This window comes from Lissotriton helveticus, chromosome 10 (assembly GCF_964261635.1).
Source record: "Lissotriton helveticus chromosome 10, aLisHel1.1, whole genome shotgun sequence".
NCBI classification, from domain to species: domain Eukaryota; kingdom Metazoa; phylum Chordata; class Amphibia; order Caudata; family Salamandridae; genus Lissotriton; species Lissotriton helveticus.
In genome coordinates, this window is record NC_136071.1 from 37719652 (window position 1) to 37744675 (window position 25024).

The 25024-nt window shown below is 45.7% G+C and overlaps 1 protein-coding gene across 1 annotated transcript in view; it reads left to right on the forward strand.

Annotated features, from left to right (window-relative positions):
* The first annotated feature begins 9373 nt into the window (after positions 1 to 9373).
* LOC144785841 (myosin-4-like) overlaps positions 9374 to 25024 on the forward strand; it is a 28436-nt gene continuing 12785 nt past the window's right edge. Inside the window, exons 1-16 of the mRNA XM_078664688.1 lie at positions 9374 to 9421; positions 16221 to 16439; positions 16526 to 16669; positions 19119 to 19275; positions 19373 to 19400; positions 19504 to 19624; positions 19730 to 19822; positions 19914 to 19977; positions 20147 to 20245; positions 22109 to 22212; positions 22319 to 22457; positions 23723 to 23841; positions 23958 to 24107; positions 24204 to 24374; positions 24459 to 24765; positions 24865 to 24947. Coding sequence (XP_078520814.1) covers positions 16236 to 16439; positions 16526 to 16669; positions 19119 to 19275; positions 19373 to 19400; positions 19504 to 19624; positions 19730 to 19822; positions 19914 to 19977; positions 20147 to 20245; positions 22109 to 22212; positions 22319 to 22457; positions 23723 to 23841; positions 23958 to 24107; positions 24204 to 24374; positions 24459 to 24765; positions 24865 to 24947 — 1983 coding nt within the window. The 5' untranslated portion in view covers positions 9374 to 9421; positions 16221 to 16235. The remainder of the gene's footprint in view (positions 9422 to 16220; positions 16440 to 16525; positions 16670 to 19118; positions 19276 to 19372; positions 19401 to 19503; positions 19625 to 19729; positions 19823 to 19913; positions 19978 to 20146; positions 20246 to 22108; positions 22213 to 22318; positions 22458 to 23722; positions 23842 to 23957; positions 24108 to 24203; positions 24375 to 24458; positions 24766 to 24864; positions 24948 to 25024) is intronic.

The window sequence follows — 25024 nt, forward strand, 5'->3', positions numbered from 1 at the left end:
GAGGGACCCCACACTTCACAGGCTTGATGGGTGACATATACTCGCCTAGCTTAACCCTTTGCTTCCGTTGGTCGAGGAAGGATGTTAGGAGGCTGAGTGCAGGACCCTTGACTCCCAGCTTGCTAAGTCGGCTGACCAGAATGGTAGGGGACAGGGTGTCGAAAGCCGCCGTAAGGTCAAGTAACACCAGTAAGGTGGTCTGGCCGGTGTCGACCTTGGACCGGATGCTATCAACAACCACTGTGAGCGCCGACTCAGTGCTGTGAGTCCTAGGAAGCCGTGCTGTGAAGGATCCAGGGAGTTGGTACTGTCAAGGAAGGTACTCAGATGAAGGTTAAGATGAGCCTCCAAGAGTTTAGCAGGGGCAGGGAGAAGGGAAATGGGACGAAAGTTTTTTAATATCCCAGGGTCCAAAGTAGATTTTTTCAATAGAGGCTTGACATTGGCCAATTTCCAGGAGAGGGGATAAACCCCCTCTGAGATGGCCAGATTCATAACCTCCATCAAAGGGGGCAGAATAGTCTGTCTGCAATCTTTAAGGACCTTTAAGGGGCAGGGGTCTAGCGGTGACCCGGACTTTAGCTTGTCCAGCAGCGTACTGAGATGTATAAAAGTAATGGGGGGAAACTGGGAGAGGGAGTGGGAAGGGACAGGAGCTTGGATTTCCGAAATAAGGGTCGGAGGGTTGGAGAGTAGGGAACTGGAATTAAGGATTTCCAGGTCTGTGTAAATATCCAAGATCTTCACATGGAAGAATGTGGAGGTCTGGTCACACAGAACCTGGGAGGCTGTTATGGGGTCAGGTGTCTGAATGAGGGAAAGGTTGTCAACTATCTTAAACAAATCCTTAGGAGATTTGAGCGAGGACGTTAATTTGGAGTAGTGGGCCTGTTTTTCTGTCAGCACCACAGCTTTATAGCCTTTGAGAAGGGTTTTATGTTTATCCTTCTCTATGGGGTCCAAGTGTGTCCTCCAAAGCCTTTCCTGCCTCCTTGTCTGAGAGTCCTAAGGGATTCAGAGAACCAGGGGGCCGAAGGTCGTTTCCTGGCAGAATAGTGTTGCCGGGCTGGAGCAAGCGAGTCGACAGCCTCCGTCAGGGTATTAGAGAGGTCAAGAGCCGCAGTGTTAACATCCCCGGTGGATCGGGTTTAAGTGTGGCCAGAAATGGAGTAAGGGAGTCGTTGTTAATCTCCCCAAAGTTCCTCCTCAATACCCACTTGGTGTGATCAGACAGAGGGCTGGTAGGGGGAGAGAAGGAGAAATCAAGGGGAACAGCAAAATGGTCCGACCACGACAAGGGAAAGGGGGTACCAGTTTGGAGGCGGGAATCGTTGCTAAATACCCCATCCAAGGTGTGCCCAGCTAAATGGGTGGGACCAGTCACTAACTGCGGCAAGCCACAGGAGGATAAGGAGTCCAACAGATGGGCCGTGTCAGGGGAATTGTAATTTTCCAAATGGAAATTAAAGTCCCCTAGGATGGTTAAACTAGGTCTATCAATATAGGGCTCTATGATCTTGAGGAGTTCTAAGCTAAACACGGACCTAAGACCAGGGGGTCTGTAGATCAGTATTCCGGTGAAGGACATCGTGGGAGAGGGATTAAGAGTGAGATGCATTGCCTGAAGGCGTTCGAGCGGGGAGGACAGATGGACAGTCCGACATTTTATAGAGCTCTGGTACAATATCCCCAAGCCTCCTCCCATTTGACCCACTCTATCCATTCTAGCCAGCGAGTACCCTTCGGGGATAGCATTTAACAGGTCCGGTTCGGACGAGTCCGTGGTCCATGTTTCGGTAATAAAAGCCAATGAGGGCTTTCTCTGTGAGATGAAATCCCTAAAGGAGATGTTATTTTTAACCAGTGAGCGGGAATTAATGAGGAAACCCGCGTGGACAGCGGTAGGCGACGGAAGTGCCTTAGTGGGGGAGGGCAACAATTAGCCGTATCCGGGGCTTTATGCAGGGTAGCTGTGTCATTACATCCGCAAACAAAAGCGTTTGCAATTGTTTCAGGAGTGAAGGAGTAATGGCAGGACAGCTTAGAGGGTTTCAGTGCTCGCAGGGTAGAAAAGGAATATAGGGGTTCACCTGAGGCAAAGGAGGGCGGGGAAGCAGCATGCCTGGCCCCTGGCGCCTCCTTGTCGCTGACAGGCGCAGACGGGCTGGACTCTGGTTCGACTCGGCGCGATTGCGGCGTGACCGCTGATCGCGTCTGCTGCACGGAGCCATAACTAGTTGTTTAAATACTGGCGACTAGAGCGCCGAGCCAAGAATGCCCAACTTAATATGGCCGCTGCCGATTTGCGCAGCCCGGGAGCCTCAGCCCTTAGATCGGACGAGAACCGCCCAGGGTGCGTGAGTATGGAGATTAAATTACTACCAGCAGAGCAGTGTGCAAAATACTAAGTAGTCCGTGACACAGCAAAGTATGTTTAGAAATAAGGAGAGCGCCACGATAAAATCCGTAAGCGCTAGGTGACAGGGGCGGGGGAACGGACACAAAGGATCAACAAGCAAGAACAAGGTAAAAGTTTTAAAAAGCGCTATCTGAAACAATGCCTCCCGGCTTCCGCCTCAGGAGATGTATGAGCAGCAATCTCGCGCCTGCTCTCCAAGGGCCGTTTAAATACTCGCGACTAGAGCGCTGAGCCAAGAGTGCCCAACTTAATATGGCTTGAGGAGATGGACTGCCGTACCTAGATAGCCCCTTTGGCTTGGGCAAGGTGACCTGAACATTTTGGTGAAAATACTGATGACCAGCAGGAGAACTTTTGCAAAAAGTGTCAGTTGTTTTTTTTTTAACTTCAGAATTAAATATCTGTGAATCGCCCTGCTGGGCATGAAAAATATGCATCAGCTGGCCATCCCTAAATATGGTTAATCTTCTGGTGCCATGACCAGACAGCCCAGTGGTAGATGGGCTACCAGTTCCTAGGTTTCCAAATGGAGAACCAGCAGATTTTATGCCTTCTCTGAGACCTAACTATATGAGGTTACACAGGACTGGGGAGTCAGAAGTCCCACCAATTTATGATGGGGCTTCCACTCCGCCAAACTCGAAATGAGGGCCTAATTGAGGGATTTGTGATTCTGTAAATTTTAATTATGCATGCCAAATTTGTAACATTTCTGAAACTTCACATTATGCAATTTTGTGTTTTCTTCATCTGTGTCTCCAGCCAGTATCTCATATGACTTTTTTTATGAAAGGCAAACTCTTGTGGGGAAAAATCCATGATTCATACAGGCAAACAACGTTTCATGTCAAAAGAACAATTTTGCAAAATGGTGGCTGACGGCACTGGCGGCAGCCCCGACACCCACCGACCACGCACGCAACCTGGGAATCATCCTCGACTCAAAGCTCTCAATGACCAAGCAAGTCAACACCGTCTCCTCCTCCTGCTTTAACACCCTCTGTATGCTCCGCAAGATCTACAGATGGATCCTGACAGATACAAGAAAGACAGTCACCCAGGCCCTCGTCAGCAGCAGACTTGACTACGGAAACACCCTCTAAGCGGGAGCCCCGACCAAGCTCATCAAACGACTATAAAGTATCCAAAACACCGCGGCACGACTGATCCTCTACGTACCACGCCACGGCCACATCACCCCCCCACCTGAGAAACCTGTACTGGCTCCCTGTCAACAAGAGGGTATCCTTCAAGCTCCTCACCCACGCACACAAGGCACTCCACAAGACCGGCCTAGCCTACCTCAACAGACGGCTCTCCTTCTACATCGCCAACCGTCAGCTATGCTCCGCCGACCTCTCACTCGCCACCGTCCCGCACATCCGAAGAGCAACTACCGTTGGGAGATCCTGCTTCCACCTCTCCACCAAGACATGGAACATCCTCCCACCGAGCCTACGACAGACCCAAGACCTGCTTACCTTCAGGAGGATACTAAAGACCTGGCTGTTCAATCAATAACGCCCCCACCCAGCGCCTTGAGACCCTTACGGGTAGGTAGTGCGCTTTACAAATGATTGATTGATTGATTGAGGCTGGTCCTCAAGCTAAAAAAGTCCAGTTTTGAGGCTGTGGCAGCAGGAGATTCTGACTCAGACGAAGATGCTGAGTTGAAGGGGCGATATGTGCAGGGTACTGAGTTGAAGGAGGTCCTTCAGCACATTTGCCAGAATATAGTTTTTACAGATACAGTCTTGCCTGAGGAGAGTAAGGATTTCTTCTCTCGGTATCAGAGCTAGGAACCTGAGTCCTTGCCACTACATTCATCTGTAAAAAAGTGTTGGAGAATGAATGGAAGGATGTCGATAAACATGGTTATCCACGTTTTCTGGCAAAATGTTACCCGTTGAAGGACTTTGCAGGCAATGTTCCAGCATCCAGAAAGGTAGATTCCTTGATGGCTGGGTTGGCGTCACAAGGTACTATTATCTCTGAAGACACTTTATCAGCAGACTCTGTTGATAAGAGGGTGGATGTGCCAGTAAAATTGTAGTTCTGAAAATTCTGGACTTGTGAATAAAACTTCGTCATAGCATGACGATTTTTATATCAAAAGACCGAGAATGGCTAGTACACTATGTACAAGCATTTTCGTCATATTCCAGTAACGATTTCACCTCGAAATCGTTCTTTTCGTCCTGAACCCTTGGCTTCCATTTTGTGTACGGCAGCCATTTTGTGGGTTGCCCTCACATAGGCTTATAATACAGCTAAATTCGATTCCAAAGGACACATACACCTTAATTGACTTTTCTCTGACATGGGCAAGCTGAAACCATTGCCCCAGGCCAAACCTGTTTGGTCAGTTCCTCTCCCAGTGGCCGAACGAGATAGCATCAAGGCACAACATGCCATAAACCCTTTTCATCGCACACACACCCTGCCTAATCTTGCTCACACCTGTCCCTGCTCTTTTCTCTCACTTGCTTTATGATGAGGAGGTGCCCGTTTTTATTGGGGGTCCACCGATATCTGATGAAAATGTTGGGCCTTGCCGGGTAATTTGTTATGGGCTGGACGTACTGTAATGTGGGCTTGGCATCATGACTCTGCTTTTTCTTTGTAGTGGAAACATGTGAATAGTATACTAAAATGTGGAGAATGTTTGCCTGAAGCACAATATTTTGTATAAAAAGAGAAGCCTGGCTTTGTAAGATTGAGCAGTCTCCTGAGAATATACATCCCGTGTTGTTGTACTTCTAGGACGCCTGTTACTTGGTTGCAGCGAATAAATTCGACCTTTGACTTCACCTAGAAGACTCTGAGTTTCTGTGGTCTAAACAGGAAAGTACCCAAGGTCTTTGGGTGTACCCTGACACCACTGGGTTACCGGTTCGGTACCGGTTCTGAAAAACCCAATACCTCAAAATGCACTTTTGCCGCATCTAATTTTGCGATTAGGGCTGTGGCGTATTCGTCATATATGATTCAGACTCTCCTCAAAGACTTCCAATCCCTGGCGGAGCTTATGGATCGGGGGAAGACATATCATCCACTCTGGCTATTATTGTGCAATGGGTCAGACTTTAGTCGGAGAGTTCTTTTGACTCTTTAGGTGCAGCGGTATCTACAGTGGGATCTTCCATAGCTGCAAGGCGTCAGATATGGTTGAGGGCCTGGAAGGCTGATGCCACTTAAAAAAGAATGTGTACGTTATGACGGGTTGTGAACCCATCTAGCCGTGCACTGTTCACTCGGTGTGTTGCACCTTACTAGTCTTGAAAGGCTATTATGCAAATCAATACTCCAAAGAACTTTTCTTTATTTTAACGCTCAATTCTCATTTCTATGATTGATCATACACTCTTACTTCAGTGCGAATGATTTCATCATGTCAACATATAATACTCCTAATACATTTTCTTGTCTAACTTTACATGTACAATTTGCTTTGTCTTGTCATTTCACAACACTGTTTCTTTATCGTGCCCAATGCATTTCGGTACTGAGGGTACCTTCATCAGGGGCCATCTGTCATAAAAATAAAAAACGAACATATGTAAATGTCATGTGTAATTTATGGACGCCCATGTGTGTGCTTTTGGTAATGATGCGAATCATATCTGTGTCAAGAAATCACCATTCCTCGATGTAGCTGAAAACGATAATAATATATATGTTTTATCTGTCTGTTTAGAACTAACTCACTATTTGCTCTTTAAAAATTGTGATCTTAATAAAGTGAGATGCTTACCGCATTCCATGTATTAACATCGGTAAACCACCTGAATGAAAAAACCAATAAGCGCATTCATTGTTATAATGATGCTGAATATACCAAATTCTTCCTGACTCATTACGTCTGTTGAATAAACCAGACATACCTGTTGTGTCGTCGATGTAAATCTCTGCCCTGAAAAGATATATATATATGCCGATTGTTATCGTGGATTGCGAGCCAAAATCTTAAATGCTCGATGTTGAAAATTATATGTGCTCGTACCTTTGTGGTTTGTCTCGTCCGCTTATTGGTGTTTTCATTCAGGTGGTCTACCGATGTTAATACATGGAATGCGGTAAGCATCTCACTTTATTAAGATCACAATTTTTGAAGAGCAAATAGTGAGTTAGTTCTAAACAGACAGATGATACATATATATTATTATCGTTTTCAGCTACATCGAGGAATGGTGATTTCTTGACACAGGTATGATTCGCATCATTACCAAAAGCACACACATGGGCGTCCATAAATTACACATGACATTTACATATGTTCGTTTTTTATTTTTATGACAGATGGCCCCTGATGAAGGTACCCTCAGTACCGAAATGCATTGGGCACGATAAAGAAACAGTGTTGTGAAATGACAAGACAAAGCAAATTGTACATGTAAAGTTAGACAAGAAAATGTATTAGGAGTATTATATGTTGACATGATGAAATCATTCGCACTGAAGTAAGTGTGTATGATCAATCATAGAAATGAGAATTGAGCGTTAAAATAAAGAAAAGTTCTTTGGAGTATTGATTTGCATAATAGCCTTTCAAGACTAATAAGGTGCAACACACCGAGTGAACAGTGCACGGCTAGATGGGTTCACAACCCGTCATAACGTACATATTTTCTCACTAGGACTGACTATCCTAATTAGCCGCAGCACCGATAGATTCAAGTGTATAAAGATAGATTAGTGGAGTGCTCCTCGCATACCCCCATTAACCACTTAAAAAAGAATGGCTGATGAAAATTCCTTTATCTGGGGTGAAACTATTTGGTTCTCCTTTGAAAGACATGATAAAAAAATCTGTGGAGGATCCTAAGCTGATGGCTCCTGATAGGCCTGCTTGTCCTAAATTCTTCGGGAAAAAAGGGTGACAGGTCAGGGTCGACAGGGGAAATCGAATCAGCCCTTTCGTGGTAGGGGGGCGTGGCCGGGGTGCCCCTTCCCATTACAAATCCCGGTTCCAGAAACCTACTTCCTCCTCACCAGCCACGCCTAAGCCATTACTATATGGCAGTGGTGCTAGATCAGGTGGGGGTGGGTCAAGTGTCTCTATTTTCCTAAGTCTGAGAAAAGACTGTTCAGAAAAGGGGGTGGTGATGAACAGAGTGTCTGAATTAAGCAGACCACTCTTACCCAGTCCAAAGATCAGGGCTTGATCCATCACCGTTATTTAGCTCACTGCCCCATCCCAGCTCAGAAACTGGCTATATGCAAATTAGTCTGTCCCTGGCCCAGTGCATCATGGGAACAGGGCAGAACAAACTACCAAGCCAATTCTTCACCAGAAAGGAGACAAGCTACCGGGGACCGGTTTCTGGCATTTCAGCCTCGTCGGCCCGGCTTGCTTGAATCCTGATGGAGCAGTGAGCAAGGGACTCATGTCTGAGTATACCCTGCCACACCTATAGTGGCCAAAAACGATTCAGAAAAGGGGGTGGTGATGAACAGACTGTGACAGACCACTGGGTGCTTCAGGTGGTTACTTAGGAGTTCAGGATTGGTTTCATGGAGAACCCACCAGAAGTGTTTTGAGTCACTCCTTGTCTGCTGGAGGGCATGCTCATAGAGGGAGTTGAGAGCCTCCTGACAAAGGGAGCCATCATTCCAGTGCCTTTGGTACAGGAAGGGCAAAGCGTTTATTCTATTCTTTTTCTAGTGGAAAAGCACTCAGGTGCTTTTCCACTAGACTAAAGTGTCTGAACCAGTTCAGCTCAAATGTCAAGTTCAAGATGATATCTCTTCAACTGATTCTGCCATTCATCAATCAGGGGGACTTACAGGATTCATACCTGCATGTGCCTGTCCATCCAACGTCACAGGGGCTTACATGGTTTTGTGTTCTGGGTCCCATTATAAGTTCCAGATATTACCTTTTGGTCTGTGTTCTTCACCTAGGGTGTTTACCAAGGTGTTGGCTCCCCTGATTGGTGTTATGCATGGTATGAGGATTAGAATTTTACCATATTTAGCTGATTCACTGATATCTGAAAATCGTGTCTGACTCCAACTCAGGAGCTGACATACATTGTAGCAAGGAAGATTAGGACCCTTAGTAATGAAAATTACCGGTGAGTAAGCGGAGCATTCTATGCACCTACTTTTAAGCATGCAAAGCATTACAAGGTCCATACTCCACAATTACTCATATATCACTCTGTGGGGATGAAATATCCACAATAGTATTACATGCTTCAATGTGTGCTACTATTTATTCGTCAGAGGATTTGGGTGACTATGAATCAGGCCTGTCGAGTTTTCAAAATTGTGAACAGATAATCTGAATTTCAATTGTCTACTTAACTATTACTTTTAACTGTTTTATTTAGTGAGGTATGTCAGTACTGTGTTCAATGTTCACGTTCTGTGTGTTCTATCATTTAAAACTTCGTACATATAACTTTGTGCACTTGTTTGAAAAGCAAGCCTCGCTCTTTCTATGTCAGTTATTTTTAGTGTTATCTGCACACACACACAGGAGGATTGAGTTTCAACTACTCGTCCTCTGTAGTTGTTCCGCCAACCATAAGAGGAGTGGCGAGAATGCTGAATGAGCAGGGAGTTCGGTATATAAGCAGGAATTTGTGTTCCATGGATGTCAGTCAAGTTTGTGGTACGTGGAATCTGTTGGGTGCTTTCTGTTGCTCGTCTTAAGAGCATTATGTGCATGTATGACTTGTAGAAGAAATGTCCTCTGTTTTTTTTATCATCAGCGGACACATAACACTAAAAAGACTTAAGATTTGCACTTGGTAGAAAATTAATAATTGTTTATTTAAATGTAAAAATGTGGCCTCCTCCTAAACGCGAGAAACCCTCGTTATTTTATTTTGAGACTCTTCCTGTTAGAGCACGGGGTATGCATGGGTCTTAGAATTAGCCGCATGGAAGGTCAAGTCTTAATAGCAACCTTACAAAGGTAAAGTTATCTAAATCATGTTCTTCTCTTTCCAGCGGCCAAGGGGACTGCCGTATATTCTTCATAAACATCGAAAGGTAAGGACTGGCTCTTTCTTTTTGCTGTCTTAAACAGAAGGATCAAAACAAGGAGGAAGGAATGAACATAGTAACTGGCATAAAAAAGGCATTGGCTGGCAATACTAGTATTGTTTCTTTTACTCCATCTGGAAGATATCTGCGTGTGCGTTCTATGTAATAATTAGCTTTGAAATGCTCGGCTAATGTGCATTGTAAACTGAGACGAATTGGGCGGGTGAGACTTCCACTGCCAGCAGCACTAGCCTGAGCTATGACCGGGTGCGGGAGGGGATGGCGCTGCCTAAAGGCACAGTCACGAGGCTGGGATAGCAAGCCTGGGCCCCAGAGGCATGTCTAGTCTGCCTAGAGCTCTGCCTTCAATGCACAGAGCACGTGACCTCTCACCCTGCACGGATGCTATACATGCAGCTGAGGCCTTCTTGGATGGTCACTGCTCTCACCGACTCTACCGCTCTCAAGGCCTGTTCTTCCGGTCCTCGCATCTACCACAAAGTCTGGTCTGCCCTAAGTACGTCCCCGAAATCCAGCTCTGCCTGTTGTAATCATGATGTCTCCGCCCTTGTATTCCTAAACTCCTAAGTGCCAGTGCTAGGCTTCAGCCCAGCCCCCTGACACCCCAACACTGACCTCTATGTTTGAAACCCAACAAAAACAAGCATTTGCAATGCAATCGGTCTCGCCTTCGGGACCTTATATGAATTCAGCTATGCAGCACATTAGCCTGGGTGCTGAAACATCTACTGTTCTTTAACGTTGAGGGAAAGTAAGCACCAAAGTGGGTGACACATGGGGAGAAACACTGCCTTTCAGCAGGAAAGGGTATAGTTCAAAGCTCTGTATTTAATATAAAATCCGGGCCTCCAGTGGTCATATTACTGAAAAGACAAGATATGAAAAAAATATCATTGTCTACGGGTGCTCATGGAAGACAATTTCAATGGATTGGAATATAGAGAATGCTAAAGTGAATCTTGTATTTTACTCACCTCTGCTGGTCGTTTTCTATCAAGAAAGTTAAATAGAGGCAGTTACCAGGAAAACTTTTAAAAAAATCCCTCAGCAGAAAGCAATTCTGGTATTTTACTGATCTCTACTAGTCGTTTTCTATCAAGACAGTTAAATAGAGGCAGTTGAACAAGCAGAAAACAATTTTGGTATTTTACTGACCTCTACTAGTCGTTTTTTATCAAGACAGTTAAATAGAGACTGTTGAACCGAAAGAAAGAAAGTCCCTAAGCGGAAGGAGAGAAGTCCTAGGGCTGATCTCCAGAACCCACAAAGTAGATACACATAGAAGTATATACTAAAGTATATACAAGAGGCCACGAATGCTCGACATAAAAATTATGAGTAAAGATGTTGTGGGGCAGTGGTTCCCAACCTTTTACCTTCTGGGGACCCCCCACTTAATGATTACTGGAACCTGCACTGCTCCCACTAATCAATCTGAGGACACTAATGTCATTGTTAACCTCCAATTTCAAATTCCTTCACATTTACAGTATGTTTCAGATGTACATTTAAGGGCAGATTTACAAGCACCCTGCACCACCAATAAGTCACTTTTCGTGACGTACTGGTGGCGCAGGGGGCTCCTCCATATTTACAAGGAGAGGAAAAGCCACCCAGCGTGACTTTTTTTCTCTCCTTGTAAATACGGCCCCTTCACACGCAGCACTTTTCGTTGAAGGGGCGTTCCATGGGTGTTGCTGTGGGTGTTCCCACACAACACCCATTGAACAAGACACATCTCGAGAAATTGTAAATCTGGAGATGCGTCTGAATGATACGTCACCCTAGAGGTGGCGTAGTGAGGCGCAATGAGGAAAATGCATCTTCATTTATTCCTCTTTCAATGCGTACTGCATTCTACAGCACGCATTGAAAGAGGAAAATGCCTGTAGTGATTGCTTTTGCGCAGGAAGGTTCCCCTTCCTGCACAAAAACAATCTACCCATGACGCAGGCATCCTTGCACCATGATGCCAGGGTGCCTGCGCCTGGCTGCAGTTTGTGCGCTAGCGCAGGGGGAAGCACAGAAATGTGACATTCTTGTAAGTACGTTGCATCCCTGTGCTTTGGAAATGCCGCAGCCTGGCGGAGCCAAAGGGCTTGCGGTGCCACACTGCAGCACTACCTTGTAGATCTGTCCCACAACTTCTTTATATTCACTTTATTAATCTTAAATATTATTTAATTTTCTAAGTAGCCGCAGACCCCCTGAGCAGGCTTGATGACCCCAGGGGTCCCCGGACCACAGGTTGGGGGTCCCTGCTGTGGGGTACAACGCTAGGCGAGCTGTCTGTAAGCCCAAGCAAGTTCTGGAGTTAGAGGGGGGAGGGGGCGGCACTCACTACTTTGAAACGCACTGGTAGATTTGTTTGTGATTGGATAAAGAGGTGTTGCTAACTTAACACCCATGAATGCAATGCCCAGTAGTGGATACATCCCGACCTTCTAGGCGCTTGAGAGAGGGCTGTCCGGGCCAGTGAGGCGCGAGGCGCAGTTCATTGACAGTCTCAGCAGTTTGAAAGAGAGTGTGGGAGTGCTGGAAAGACAGAGGCTTAGAGGAACGCGAGTCCGGGAGAGAGAGGCCCTGGGCTCCGTTTAGAGTGCTCGATGCGACCCCTCGGCCGCAGCAAGGCAGAGCCCAGGCGTGATTAACAACCTTCATTCCTGACAACTGAAGGGGGCAACACGGCTCCAGCTGGTCGGCCCTGAGACAGCCTGCCCGCTATAGGCTACAGTCTGCCCAACAGGTGAAGGCCGCCTCGAAGTGCTGACTCGAGGCGCTGCCGTCCTATGCAGTGGGGAGATGAGAGTGCACCCAAGAGCAGAAAGGAGGTCATGGCGCCTGACCTGGCCTGGCTGCTTTAGGAAGCAGTCAGAAAGAAGGAGCTAGGGTGATCTATAATTACATATTTTAAGTATTGCAAACTCAGCTGGTTAGCTGCGTTAATCCTACTTGAAGAAAACTCAAGTACAGAGGCTTCCTTTTTAATGTAATCGTTGAACTGATACGGGGCTGATAGCACAATGTACCTTACAACACCATGTATTTAAATACAAAAAGAACAGCAGATGGTTATAGATTCAGGCGACAGGAGTTGGGGAGGGGAAAGTCGAAGACGGGGGGAGTAAAATGTTAACGGGAAGTGAGGGTTTGATCTGAAAATTCCCTCCTCCCCAGCCCAAGTTTTCAAGCAGTTCCGGATTAAAGTCTCACACAGCCAGACAGAGTGAGATCCATGCCGATGCAAGGGGGCAGCCGGGGGGGGGGGGCGCTTCAAGGGGTTAGAAACATAAGGGACCCTAAGAAACCCCGCAGACATCCGAGGGCGACTGGCCGCGGCTCTCCGGGAGGACCGTGGCAGCCTTGCGGTGCTGGCCATCACCGGTGACGCACCGAAGCATCTGTCTGTCTGTCTGTCCGCAATGAAGAGTGCAGCGACAGCAGGCACCAGACTGCACAGGGACGCAGTCAAAATGACTCGTTCATACACACACACCATTTCCAGATTCAAATGGCGGTGTCTCTGAGGCAGGCTAGCAGGACACATTCAAGACGTTTCCTCAGCAAGGACATTTGTGGAGCTATTTTTGGAATATTGGCAAACCCTGAAGCCAAACGCTTCAAGACGCTCTCTGGCTGCAACTAATGTTTCTGAAATTAAGCGCCCTTTCTCCTAGTACTGTATTGTATTGTAATTGCATTTATATAGCGCTTACTACCCCTGGCGAGGCGTCAAAGCGCTTTTTTCGGCGAGTAGCACGCTACTCCGGGACCCATAGAGGATTAGTGTTGGATTAGTATAGTGAAACATGCGAGTACATTTTAAGAGGAGGATAGGTTAGTCAGTTATTTGGATTGGAAGGATAGCAGAAGGATAGAAGAGGAAAAAAGGTTTGTATTTATATAATACAGCTTCTGTCAGGTCTATCAGACCCTCCAGGTCACCCATTCCCTGATTATATAGGGCTTTAAGTGGGGTGAAACACTGGGGGGGGTGTTCTCTAAAAGGGGCGTGGTCAATCTAATTAAGGGCGTGGCTTAAAACACATAAACTAAAACTCTGTGTTGAGCACAGTGCCGCCCGACTTGTATTTTGCTGTTCCTGTCATTGCGTCCAGATATATGATACAAGTCACATCATACCTACAAGTCAGGACTATTGGCTTTGTCAATGGTTGCTAGTTGTATAAGATAAAAAAAAGCAGCAACTATGGCTTGTATATAATATTGAAAACACTTCCACGTAAAGCCCACGACAATGTTGCTGCTCCTGAGATTCAAAAAGAGAAGGGAATCCAGAGAGAAAATGACTCTCTTTAACCCCTTCGGCGCTCATGACGCTCAGCTCGTCATGAGCGTAACCTGCCCTCGCTGATGACGAGTCATGTAACGCGGGTTTTTGCGTATCGCAGAGCGCAGCGGGAAAACCGCTAGCGCGCATGCGGTTAAAGGATTTCCATTCCCCCTACAACGCTCACCATGGGCACATCGATGTGCCTGCTGTCACTGCAGTCCGCAAGTGCCAGGGCACAAAACGGAGCCCGATAGAGACCAGTTTCGAGGCCCCCTTCAAAAAACTGCCGGTGCTCAGATCCGGTGAGACCCGGCCCGCTTAAAGCCCTGCCCTGATAAATCCTCCATAAAGATGTGTTAGATCTTTTCAGATTGCCCAGGGCTTAAATTCCCTGGCTTTGCTCATCGGAACTCCAGGCGCCCTTGTCAGTCAGGGTACTGTAAGTGGTAAAGTTATTTAATATGTTCTCGAATCAGAAGAGTAAAGGGCACAAAGAGAGCCATGTACTCCTGTGTGGGTCCGCTACGTATGTCTGGCATTCAGGGTTTCCTACAAATCTGAACCAGCAGCAGGTTTCCAGGAGCACAAACCCCTGGGACTCCTGGCCGGATTACATGCAGCGCAGTAACTCCAGGACTCCAAGCCATTGGGCTCTTTATCAGTCATGGGACAGAAGAAAACTCGACCAGGCCCTGAGGCTACAGACAGAAGAACAAGGACAGGGCCTGTAGTAACCCAGACGGCGAGCATATTAACAAGACTGACCTGTTGTGAGCCGGTGATGGCTGCAGCATGATGATTGGGGGCAGAGGGGGCGTCTGGAGCGAGTGCAAAGCAAACTATGAATGAGTAGAGTAGCCAGTCACATTGTCCAAAACTAGCCAGTTAAAGAGTCCTTTGACTGGAGAACTGACGCGTCTGCTCCAGTGTTGGTTCTGAAGTGGCGGGCGGAAGCTGCAATTGTTAGGATGAGCCCACTTTTATGAGTCAACACAGTGTAGGAGTTAAATACCCCTTTACAGAGGGAGGGGGGCGTTCTACGGAGAGGATTTATTTAAAAATGCACGCGCAGTCTGTACATTCGTAAGCACATTAGACTGCTGACGTTTTAAAACCTTAGCATGTTTACCGGCTTGGAGCAGGTATGAAACCACACACAGGTCGCTATCCTAACACAGCAGGTACCTCCATTCTGCTGTCGCCTTCCGGCGGCATTAGGCGGGACTCCTGCAGGCCCAGCTGGGAACATTTTCAACGCGTATAAGCAACAATTGTGCCCTCGTTAAGGACATGGGCCTATGTCCGAAACATGTTGGCGCTCGCAAGCCTGCGATTCCCAAAATCCCAAGGTTTGCAAACGCAAAAGTGTTATGTACAATGTACTAAAAGCATTTTGCAAGATGGAACGCCCTTCTGACTCACAAACAGATTTTCTGATTAATTGCAGATTGCAAATATGGAGGGGGCACGAATGGGGGATGCCCTCCTCATTGCTAGGCAGGGATACTGCGTTGCAAATGCATGATTACTTACAGATTCCTCAAAAGAGGAGGTCAATAGTTTGCAAAGGGGGAAATGTGTACCTCTGGCGGTAGCAGCAGGTAGTGGTAAAGTGGACGACTACCGGCTCCCCACGACGTATTCCTAAGAGAAAAACTGTTTACAAAAGCACCATTGTGTTTTTTAAAGAACACAAACGCTTTAAAAAACGAAATCCAATTTGGGGGAGCAAATACAGGAAGGAGGTTGGTTAACTGTTCCCTGGAGGCGACCATCCGCCTCTCTGTAGCCAGGCGCAGAGGGCCACTAACAGTGGCGGCCCAATTAATATCCACCCGGCGTCTCATTCTGCACACCTGACATAGGAGGTTTTGCTCTGTAATCTGTTGCTTTAAATGAAAGTCTTTTGGTTCATGGAGCCCAGTGTGTGCAGCTGCACTTTGCGAATAGAGGGTTGACAGATCCCGGTCCTGGCTGAGTGGAGGGCGCGCTACAGGTCTGTTACCCCTCTGGTTCTGCAGCTGTCATACAGATGTTGGGGACTGACCATGTGGAACCTGCAGATGTGTCTTGGCTCCGGTGAATGGAGCATGCGCACAGTGAGGGAGTTCCTTCTCCCCTTTGGATGTTGTAGCAGTGAGTGGCACAGGGCATGGACAGGGTAAGCCAGGGGACCCCATACTTTTAAAGAAGATTTCTCCTCCACGGTGATCCAGACTTTAGAGGCACCGAGCAGTGCAGTCCCCGAATGACACTCGAGCCCCTGCTCCCTCCCATGTGTTTACTGTGCACCAGAAGGTTTCAGCTGCTGCAGGAGCCCCAAGGATGCTTCTGTTGGGAAGACAATGAAAGGTGGCCGAGGAAAGGCAGCCATTCCTTACCCCTGCGAGGGCCACATGCTGAAATAGATTTAATTCACATCAATAAATAACAGCGCGCATTTAATCACGCTCTGCCATATTCCTAATGTTACGAACATTATCTTTCTAGTAACCATCTGCAGCCATGGCTTCGGATGCAGAAATGGCCGTGTTTGGGGAGGCCGCACAATACCTGCGGAAGTCTGAAAAGGAAAGACTTGCAGCCCAAAACAAGCCATTCGATGCCAAGAACACCTGCTTTGTAGATGACGAAAAAGAGCTCTACGTCAAAGGTACTATCACCGCCCGAGAGAATGGCAAAGTCACTGTCAAGACTGACGACGGAAGGGTAAGAAAAATAAGTGTAATAGATTACAACCACACATATTCTGCCAGTCTCTTGCATTAACTCTTCCTCCTTCTCTCTTGCTGCAGACTGTGACTGTCAAAGACACTCAAGTCTACCCCCAGAATCCTCCCAAGTACGACAAGATTGAAGACATGGTCATAATGACCCATCTGAACGAAGCCTCCGTGCTGTATAACCTCGCCGAGCGGTATGCAGCCTGGATGATCTACGTAAGTACCATAGAAAGGAGACCCCATGACACGGGGGTGTCAGAGCCCAGGGTTCACCCTAGGACTGTATGCAACTGACAAACGCCTGAACATAACCAGCTGGTAGCAGGGAAACAATACCCTTCCCTCGCACTCTGTTTAAAGTCATGTGGGAGGCCCGCCTCCCTGGGGGATAAGCATCCTCTCTCACAAGCCTGGGGACACCCATTCTGCAATCACTAACGGTACTGAGGCATGTACTGCTAATGCCACTAGTGGCCACAGTGGATACGAAGGACAGAGGCTTTCTTTCACTCTCAAGATTCATGCTAGACCACAGCTCTTAAAGACACACCCATCTCTGCAGCTACACTCTCTGCTAATATCACAAAAGGCATCCACTTTGTTTCCAATGTTTTTATAGAGATTCGTTCATACAGCAAACTCTTTGACACTACTACCACACGCACACACACACACACACACCTCCACCCCTTTCTCCTCCGCGCACTTTAGCTACGCAGGTCCACCTAATCTTATAATTTAACCTTAAAGTCCTCTAAGCGATTTATTATTAGAGCATCCTCAAACGTTCCTCAGCGTACCAGGTTGGAGAGTCAAAAGAATATTATAAGTGGCTAGTGGGTGGCACGTGGGTGGGAGGCACACCAGGGAATCCTGAGAATTGTGGATATGGCTTGGTGCCAACAATTTAGCAGACACACAGAGCGCCAGGCTACCAGAAATCCTGAAAATAAACCCCCATATATTGTTGAACTTAATATTAGACACGTACTCTCCCTTTTGAAGATACTTATCTTTTTGGATTCTACCACGGCTCCCACACGGCAATCACGTATGAACTCAAGGAGGCTCATTTCTGAGAGGCCTGTGGCACTTTTGCACCATGTAAAGTGGTACATGAGTGATGCAGGCCTCTACTTCCGATTTTTGAAGCCCGCAAAGCCACCCGGCTTGGCTTTGAGTGCCCTCATAAATCATAATGCCACGCAGCGCAAGTTGCTGCGTCACCATACTCCGCGCCCGGGAGGGGTTCCATGGGCGTAGCAGTGGGTTTTCCTACGCAACACCCATGGAATTTGACGTTGCCCAAGATTTACAAAGTCATGTAAACCTGGAGAAACACCAAATCCGTACACCTCCTGAGGTGAGGGACACAAGGAGAAATATGTTTATCTTCGTTTTTCCTGTTTCCATGTCTGCTGCAGTCTACAGCACACCTAGAAAGAGTAAAAGGCATCAATGGATTGTTTCTGAGGGAAGGTGCCCCTTCCTGCACAAAAACAACCTCGCCTTCAACGGAGGCATCTTTGGAGAATGGTGCAAGGGTGCCTACATTTGTGCTAGACTGCCGAAACGGCGCCAGCGCAGGGAGAAGGGGCAGGAATGCATCAGATTGCTTAAATACGGTGCATTCCTGCCCTTTCACTTTGGCGTACAGCAGCTCAGCAAGGTGCCTTGCTCCGCTGCCCTACGCCAAAATCCCATAAATGGGGCCCATAGCTTTTGTCCACGTGCTCTACTCTGAGGCTGGATGGATGCTACGCAATTAGTTGTCTGACCAGCTAAGAACAGCAGCTCTTAAGACAAGCTCTTAACATGCAAGGTTTCATGACTCATGTGAGCAGAAAACATATTATACTTTCTTTATAGTAGAAAGACGTTTTTCAGTGCTGGGGCTCACAGAAGGACATTATTCAGTTCAGGGTCACTTAGGACAATAACCGCGCTGCCACTATGAATTATATCTTCAGAGGACCCCAAGAGATCTGAAAAGCTTGTGATGGAATTATAAGTGGAATCTGCCACTTGTTTCCAATGGTAAATAGCTACATATTTTAGTGAATTTTGAATTTACCATCTTGGACACTGATCACATTGGAGCTTGAACTCTGTCGCTTTTATTGGATTTTAGTAAAAGGTATCAATGGAAACTAAGAGTCTGTTTCACAGAGGTAAACTTACATCATGTTTACGTTTGTTTTAGAAATTACAAAAATGCATTTTAATACCAAGTTCACAAGTACGGACACTCCGCAGTCGCAGCAGAAAACTCCGCACATAAGAAGATTGGCATATTTTATCTTTTTATGTGCAGAGTTCTCCACCCCACAGTGGTGTCTCCGCACTCATAAACTTAGAATTAAAATACGTTTTTGTGAATTCCACAACAAACGGAAAGACAAAGGTGTAAGTTTACCTTTGTGAATCAGGCCCCAAGTACGATCACTAGTAAAATCATTTCCAAGGCAGACTACAGTTTTTAAGCTGGTGCAAGAAACTGTGACCAATTCCACAGCACATTATTAATAGTCACAGAATTATGTGCTTACCTTAGAACAACACAAAACAGGGATACAAAGCCCAAGAAAACTCAATAGAGAGCAACACATGATGGAAATGTTAAACACAAGGTAGTTTGTCTGCTAATCATGCCCTTTCCTTTCAGACCTACTCTGGTCTCTTCTGTGCCACTGTGAACCCCTACAAGTGGCTGCCAGTGTACAACCCTGAGGTTGTAGATGCCTACAGAGGCAAGAAGCGCCAGGAAGCCCCACCCCACATCTTCTCCATCTCTGATAACGCCTATCAGTTCATGTTGACAGGTAAAGTTTGATTCTTTTATTCTTGCTCATGGATGTATCTTCTTTTGCTGTACAATGATGTTTATTTATCTATTTCCTTCAAACATTCGACCAACAGATCGTGAAAACCAGTCTGTCCTGATTACGTAAGTAAAAACTCATCCCTAGAATATCATTATGCATGAAGTAAATAACACGTTCCGCGTGATCGATGTACACTTACAATAATCATTCTAATTTCCTCAATAGTGGAGAATCTGGTGCAGGAAAGACCGTGAACACCAAGCGTGTCATCCAGTACTTTGCGACAATTGCTGTTGCTGGTGGTGACAAGAAAAAAGACGCCCCTGGCATGGCCAATAAAATGCAGGTTTGTAGATTCAATTATTTTTTGCATACCCTGTGCAAGGTGCAGTTAGTGACATATATTATGTGTCAGAGGAGCTTATTCCAATTGAAACCTTGATTTTTACAGGGAACTCTGGAAGATCAAATCATCCAGGCTAACCCGCTGCTGGAAGCCTTCGGTAATGCCAAGACCGTGAGGAATGACAACTCCTCTCGCTTTGTAAGCACAGTTTGTTTCTTTTTTCCAGTTCACTTGTCCATTGCTTCCTTGGGAAAGCCTGAAGTATCTAAACTGTCTTTTTATTGTTTAGGGTAAATTTATCAGAATCCATTTCGGAACTACAGGAAAACTGGCGTCTGCAGATATTGAAACATGTAAGACCAGCCTTTAAACCCTTTGAATATGTTGGTGTGCTTTGGAGAGACTGGCTCACATTTACTCTTTCTTAGATGTATTACCTTATTCATGAATATGGCCCTAAATAATCTAATTACATCAATACATTGTACATATAAGCTAATTTTTGTTCTGTATCTTTTACAGACCTGCTGGAAAAGTCCAGAGTAACATTCCAGCTCTCAGCTGAGAGGAGTTACCACATCTTCTACCAGATCATGACCAACAAGAAACCAGAGCTTGTCGGTAAGTTTTGATTATTAATTTGCAGTTCTCTGCTCAGAAGAGCAGAACTGGTTTAAAACTGGACCCAGATGTGAGATGAGAATGGAACTTTATGCTAGGAGTCGTGGGAATGCCGTGATTAGGATCCTAGAAACTTCAATTGTCCTTACACATGATCAGGATTTGCTTGTTGGTTGTCGATGTGCATCCATCACAGTATGGAGTAAGGATTTAAGCACATGAGATGCAGAAGGAAGTGAGGTAAAACAGCAATAATTATTGGAACTGGTATTCAGTGAGTGAGATTTTCAAAAGTCCTCAGAGAGCCATAATGGCGGGCTTCGTACAGGTTGGGGCACTCCATAGCTCACCGACATTCTCATTCTTTTGGAATGTCACATACTCTATGCTAGTCGCTGTGAAGACATCATATGTTTGTTACTTGGATTCTGTAAGTGAGGAATTCATAAGAGAGGATTGAGTAAATAAACAGGTTTTGTAGGGCTTTGCAACGAGGAAGAATATTCTCCAGTGGAGTGCACCAGCCTGAGAAAGAATCTCAATATACTTAGGGGCTTATTTACAAGAGGCCTGAGCCATGGAGCAACACTTCTTTTGATGCTCCGGTGGTGCAGGCTTCTCAATCATATCTATAAGACGCCGCAAAGCCACCCTTCGTGGCTATGCGTGGCCTCATATATATGGAGTAAGGCAAGACAGCGCAAAGCTCTGCATTGCCTTACTCTGCATCAAGGAGGCGTTTCATGGGCGTTGCGGTTGGTGTCCCGACGCAACACCCATGGACTTTGATGCTGCCCCAGATTTAGAAAATCACATAAACCTGCGGCAGTGGCAAAAACCTTATGCCTTCCCAGAGCAAGAGTAAGAAGAAGAAATGTTTTAATTTCTCCTTGTTTTTTCCACCTTCAGTGTGTAAAATGTAGCACACATAGAATGAGTATACGCCTCCATTGATTGTTTTTGTGCAGGAAGGTGCCACTTATTGCACAAAAACAATCCCATCAACAACGCACGCCCTTACACCATGGTGCAAGGGTGCCTGTGTTGATGCTGGGCACAAAATTGTGCGCCGCGCAGGATGAAAGGACAGGATTGCACCATATCTCAGAAATACGGTGCATTCCTGCCCTTTCAAATTGGCACACCTCAGCATGGCAAAAAGACTTGCATTGCTGCCCAACGCCAACTTTTGATAAATAAGGCCCTTAGCTTCAAGTACATTAACCTGAAATGTAGCAACTCGATTCTCTCTTTAATGCAGCTTATTCTTTGTAGCGCCTTGTTTGTTGACATCAGGGTGCAGGCTGGAGAAACATTGTGTTGTGATCGAAAGTGTTGCCATAACCTATCAATAAAATGAGTACTACACCGAGAACTCTTCAAATAAATGTAATCTCAGAATTCACTGCAGACTTCTGAGGGGGACTCATTTTGTTGTCCCGTTCTCTTACGGCACTGCTTCCGTCGAGAGACTTGCCTTGGCTTCCACACATTAATAGGACTGCAGCAGGAGAGCTTAAGGAGCATACATTGCCCACGACAGGAAGGCTGTCCAGGGGCCCGTTTTATTAAAGGACCTGAAATGATCAGTTGGGGGAATGCATCAATAGTTATAATTACAGAACTCTTACAGAACGAACGCCTGAGCCCTGTCTCTCATGTCCAGAGCCAGTGCAAAGGATTTTAGCCATTTGATGTTGAAATGGAACAGATCGATGGAAAACACCCCAAAACAAAGTATTATGAATGCGCGCGTCGTTTATCCTTTTATGAATAGAAACTACTTTGCCTGCCAATCTCAGCAGCATATTCCTACAATCACACTCTGAGACCCCTCTAACCTGGAACTGTTTTGTTTCGAAGAAATGCTCCTGATTACCACCAACCCCTACGACTTCCCGTCCATCAGCCAGGGTGAGATTGTGGTGAAGAGCATTGATGACGTGGAGGAGCTGCTGGCCACTGATGTGAGTCTTTCTTCAATAACTCTCCTGAAAAAGTCAGAATACACTTTACTTTAAAAACACCTTTCATTTTGGCTTAAATGTAAATACGTTTCCCCTCTCTTGACAGAGTGCCATTGATATCCTGGGGTTCAACCAAGATGAGAAGATGGCCATCTACAAGCTGACCGGAGCAGTCATGCACCACGGAAACATGAAGTTCAAGCAGAAACAGCGTGAGGAGCAGGCCGAGCCCGATGGCACAGATGGTAAGGACTGATGTGCACTGCAGTCCCTGAAAAGCTCACTTCAAAATCCAAAACATAGGATTTCAAAGGGAGAGAATTTGTAGACAGAGAAGGATTGCCATGACTGTACAAAGATGAGAGCAATGACCAATAAACGTAGTCTATGAGAGGATCAATTAGTCTGAAGGCCAAAAGGTTGAAAGTGTCGCAAATTGATTGACAGTTTGGTTGTTAAAGATACGTACTGATCCCATAAAGTCCCATGGCCCCCGCCACCATCACCTAACACTAAAACTAACGATCATTTATGCAGTGCAGTTCCAACCCCAGAGCTTATCACCCTTTACACCATCACTACTCTCTAGCCATAAGTCTAACATACCACAAGCTCTAACCCTAAACATCACCTTTTCTCATGCCCTAATACAAGCCCTAAACCTTATTACCGCATACTATCTTCCTACCCTTTGTTATCCTAAAGTTCATATTTGCCTCAATTCTAAAGGTAACCTTACCCTAATCCTATCCCTATCCCTGAAATACACACTAACGCAAAGCTTATCCTTTTTCCGAATAAATTAAACACACTGTAAACATTTTCAAAGTTTTCCCAACATGCTGGTTTTACTTCCAAAGATTTCCCTTTCAAACTCATGGTTTTCAGCCTTTACATACCAAATGTTTGATACTTCTGTGTTAGTGTTATTCAGCTGTTAGATCTAATTCAGTGATGATCAATACATTTTCATCGGAAGACTAGCAATTACACACCACCCTCGTGGGATTCAGGGTATAATTCTGCGAGCGATAGGAGAAATATGTGGGCATGATACGACAAGATGTTGAGTACATTTTCAAAATCTGTTGCAGCTTATACATAGCAACTGAACAACAGAAACGTAGGACAGAACACTTTGCCAAAGGGAATTAAAGAGGCTTTGTTAATACTGATCAAACTGCTCCATGTGTGTGACACCGAAATCAGCTATTCAAATATAACCCACACAGACAATAAACGGGCAATAAGAAGAGAACGGCACCATATCGCTAGTCCATCTATTATCATCTCTGTGGATAAATGAGGATAACGCTACTGCACTCTACTGCCTTTTGGCTAGGTTAGCGATATAGAAGTAATACATGCACATATACGCAATAAAGATATATCATCTTTTAGGTTTTATGTCTATCAAAACATAAAACAAGCTGAGTCTACTACACCGTCACTGATAATCAGATTACAAATGTATAGTTGGCACAATCCTAAACGGCTTTTCTACTTATAGTTGCTGACAAGATTGCATACCTGATGGGTCTGAACTCAGCAGACTTGCTGAAGGCGCTGTGCTACCCAAGAGTCAAGGTCGGCAATGAATTTGTCACCAAGGGGCAGACTGTTAACCAGGTAAATCTACGTTGTCACTAGTCATACTTTTCTCAAGAAAACTACAGCTGATTGAAAAAAGAATACAAAATAAACACGCTGCATTCAGTTTAAAAATGTAACTATGTATCCAACAGGTGTACAACTCCATCGGTGCACTCTGCAAGTCTGTCTATGAGAAGCTCTTCTTATGGATGGTGATCCGCATCAACCAACAGCTGGACACCAAGCAAGCCAGGCAATACTACATCGGTGTCCTGGATATTGCAGGCTTTGAGATTTTTGATGTAAGTTCCAGATCTTTTAGTGCAGATATAGAGAAGCCTCCCGCTACTGAGTTCATTATAAGAATCTAATCAAGAACCACATGTGTTATCTTTTAGTTCAACACCTTGGAACAGCTGTGTATCAACTTCACCAACGAGAAACTGCAACAGTTCTTCAACCACCACATGTTCGTCTTGGAACAAGAGGAATACAAGAAGGAAGGCATTGACTGGGAGTTCATTGACTTCGGCATGGATTTGGCTACCTGCATTGAACTTATTGAGAAGGTGCGTGACTGTTCAAACTGCATATGGTTGTATTAAAATAACGTACACATATTCCCAAGTCTCACATAGATATGTTTCTTTCAGCCCATGGGAATCTTCTCCATCCTTGAAGAGGAGTGCATGTTCCCCAAGTCTACAGACACCTCCTTCAAGAACAAGCTCTATGACCAGCATCTGGGCAAGTGCAAGAACTTCGAGAAACCAAAGCCAGGCAAAGGAAAGGCTGAAGCTCACTTCTCCCTGGTGCATTATGCTGGTACTGTGGATTACAACATCTCTGGCTGGCTGGAGAAGAACAAGGATCCATTGAATGAATCTGTTATCCAGCTTTACCAGAAGTCCGCCCTTAAAGTGCTGTCCATGCTTTACAGCGCTACTGCAGCAGAAGCTGGTAAATATCCTGCTTCAATGCACGCAAATAGTAAACAATGCCACAAAACTTAAGGTGTCTCTGATTCATGGATTCTTTTTGGTTTTTTTCAAATCCTAGAAGCGGCAGCTGCTGCTGCTAGTGGAAAAGGTGGAAAGAAGAAGAAGGGAGGGTCTTTCCAGACAGTGTCTGCTTTGTTCAGAGTAAGTGAACATAATGCATCTACTTAAATATAAACATATTGTGTTCATGTTATATTAACCCATATCATCACTATTGT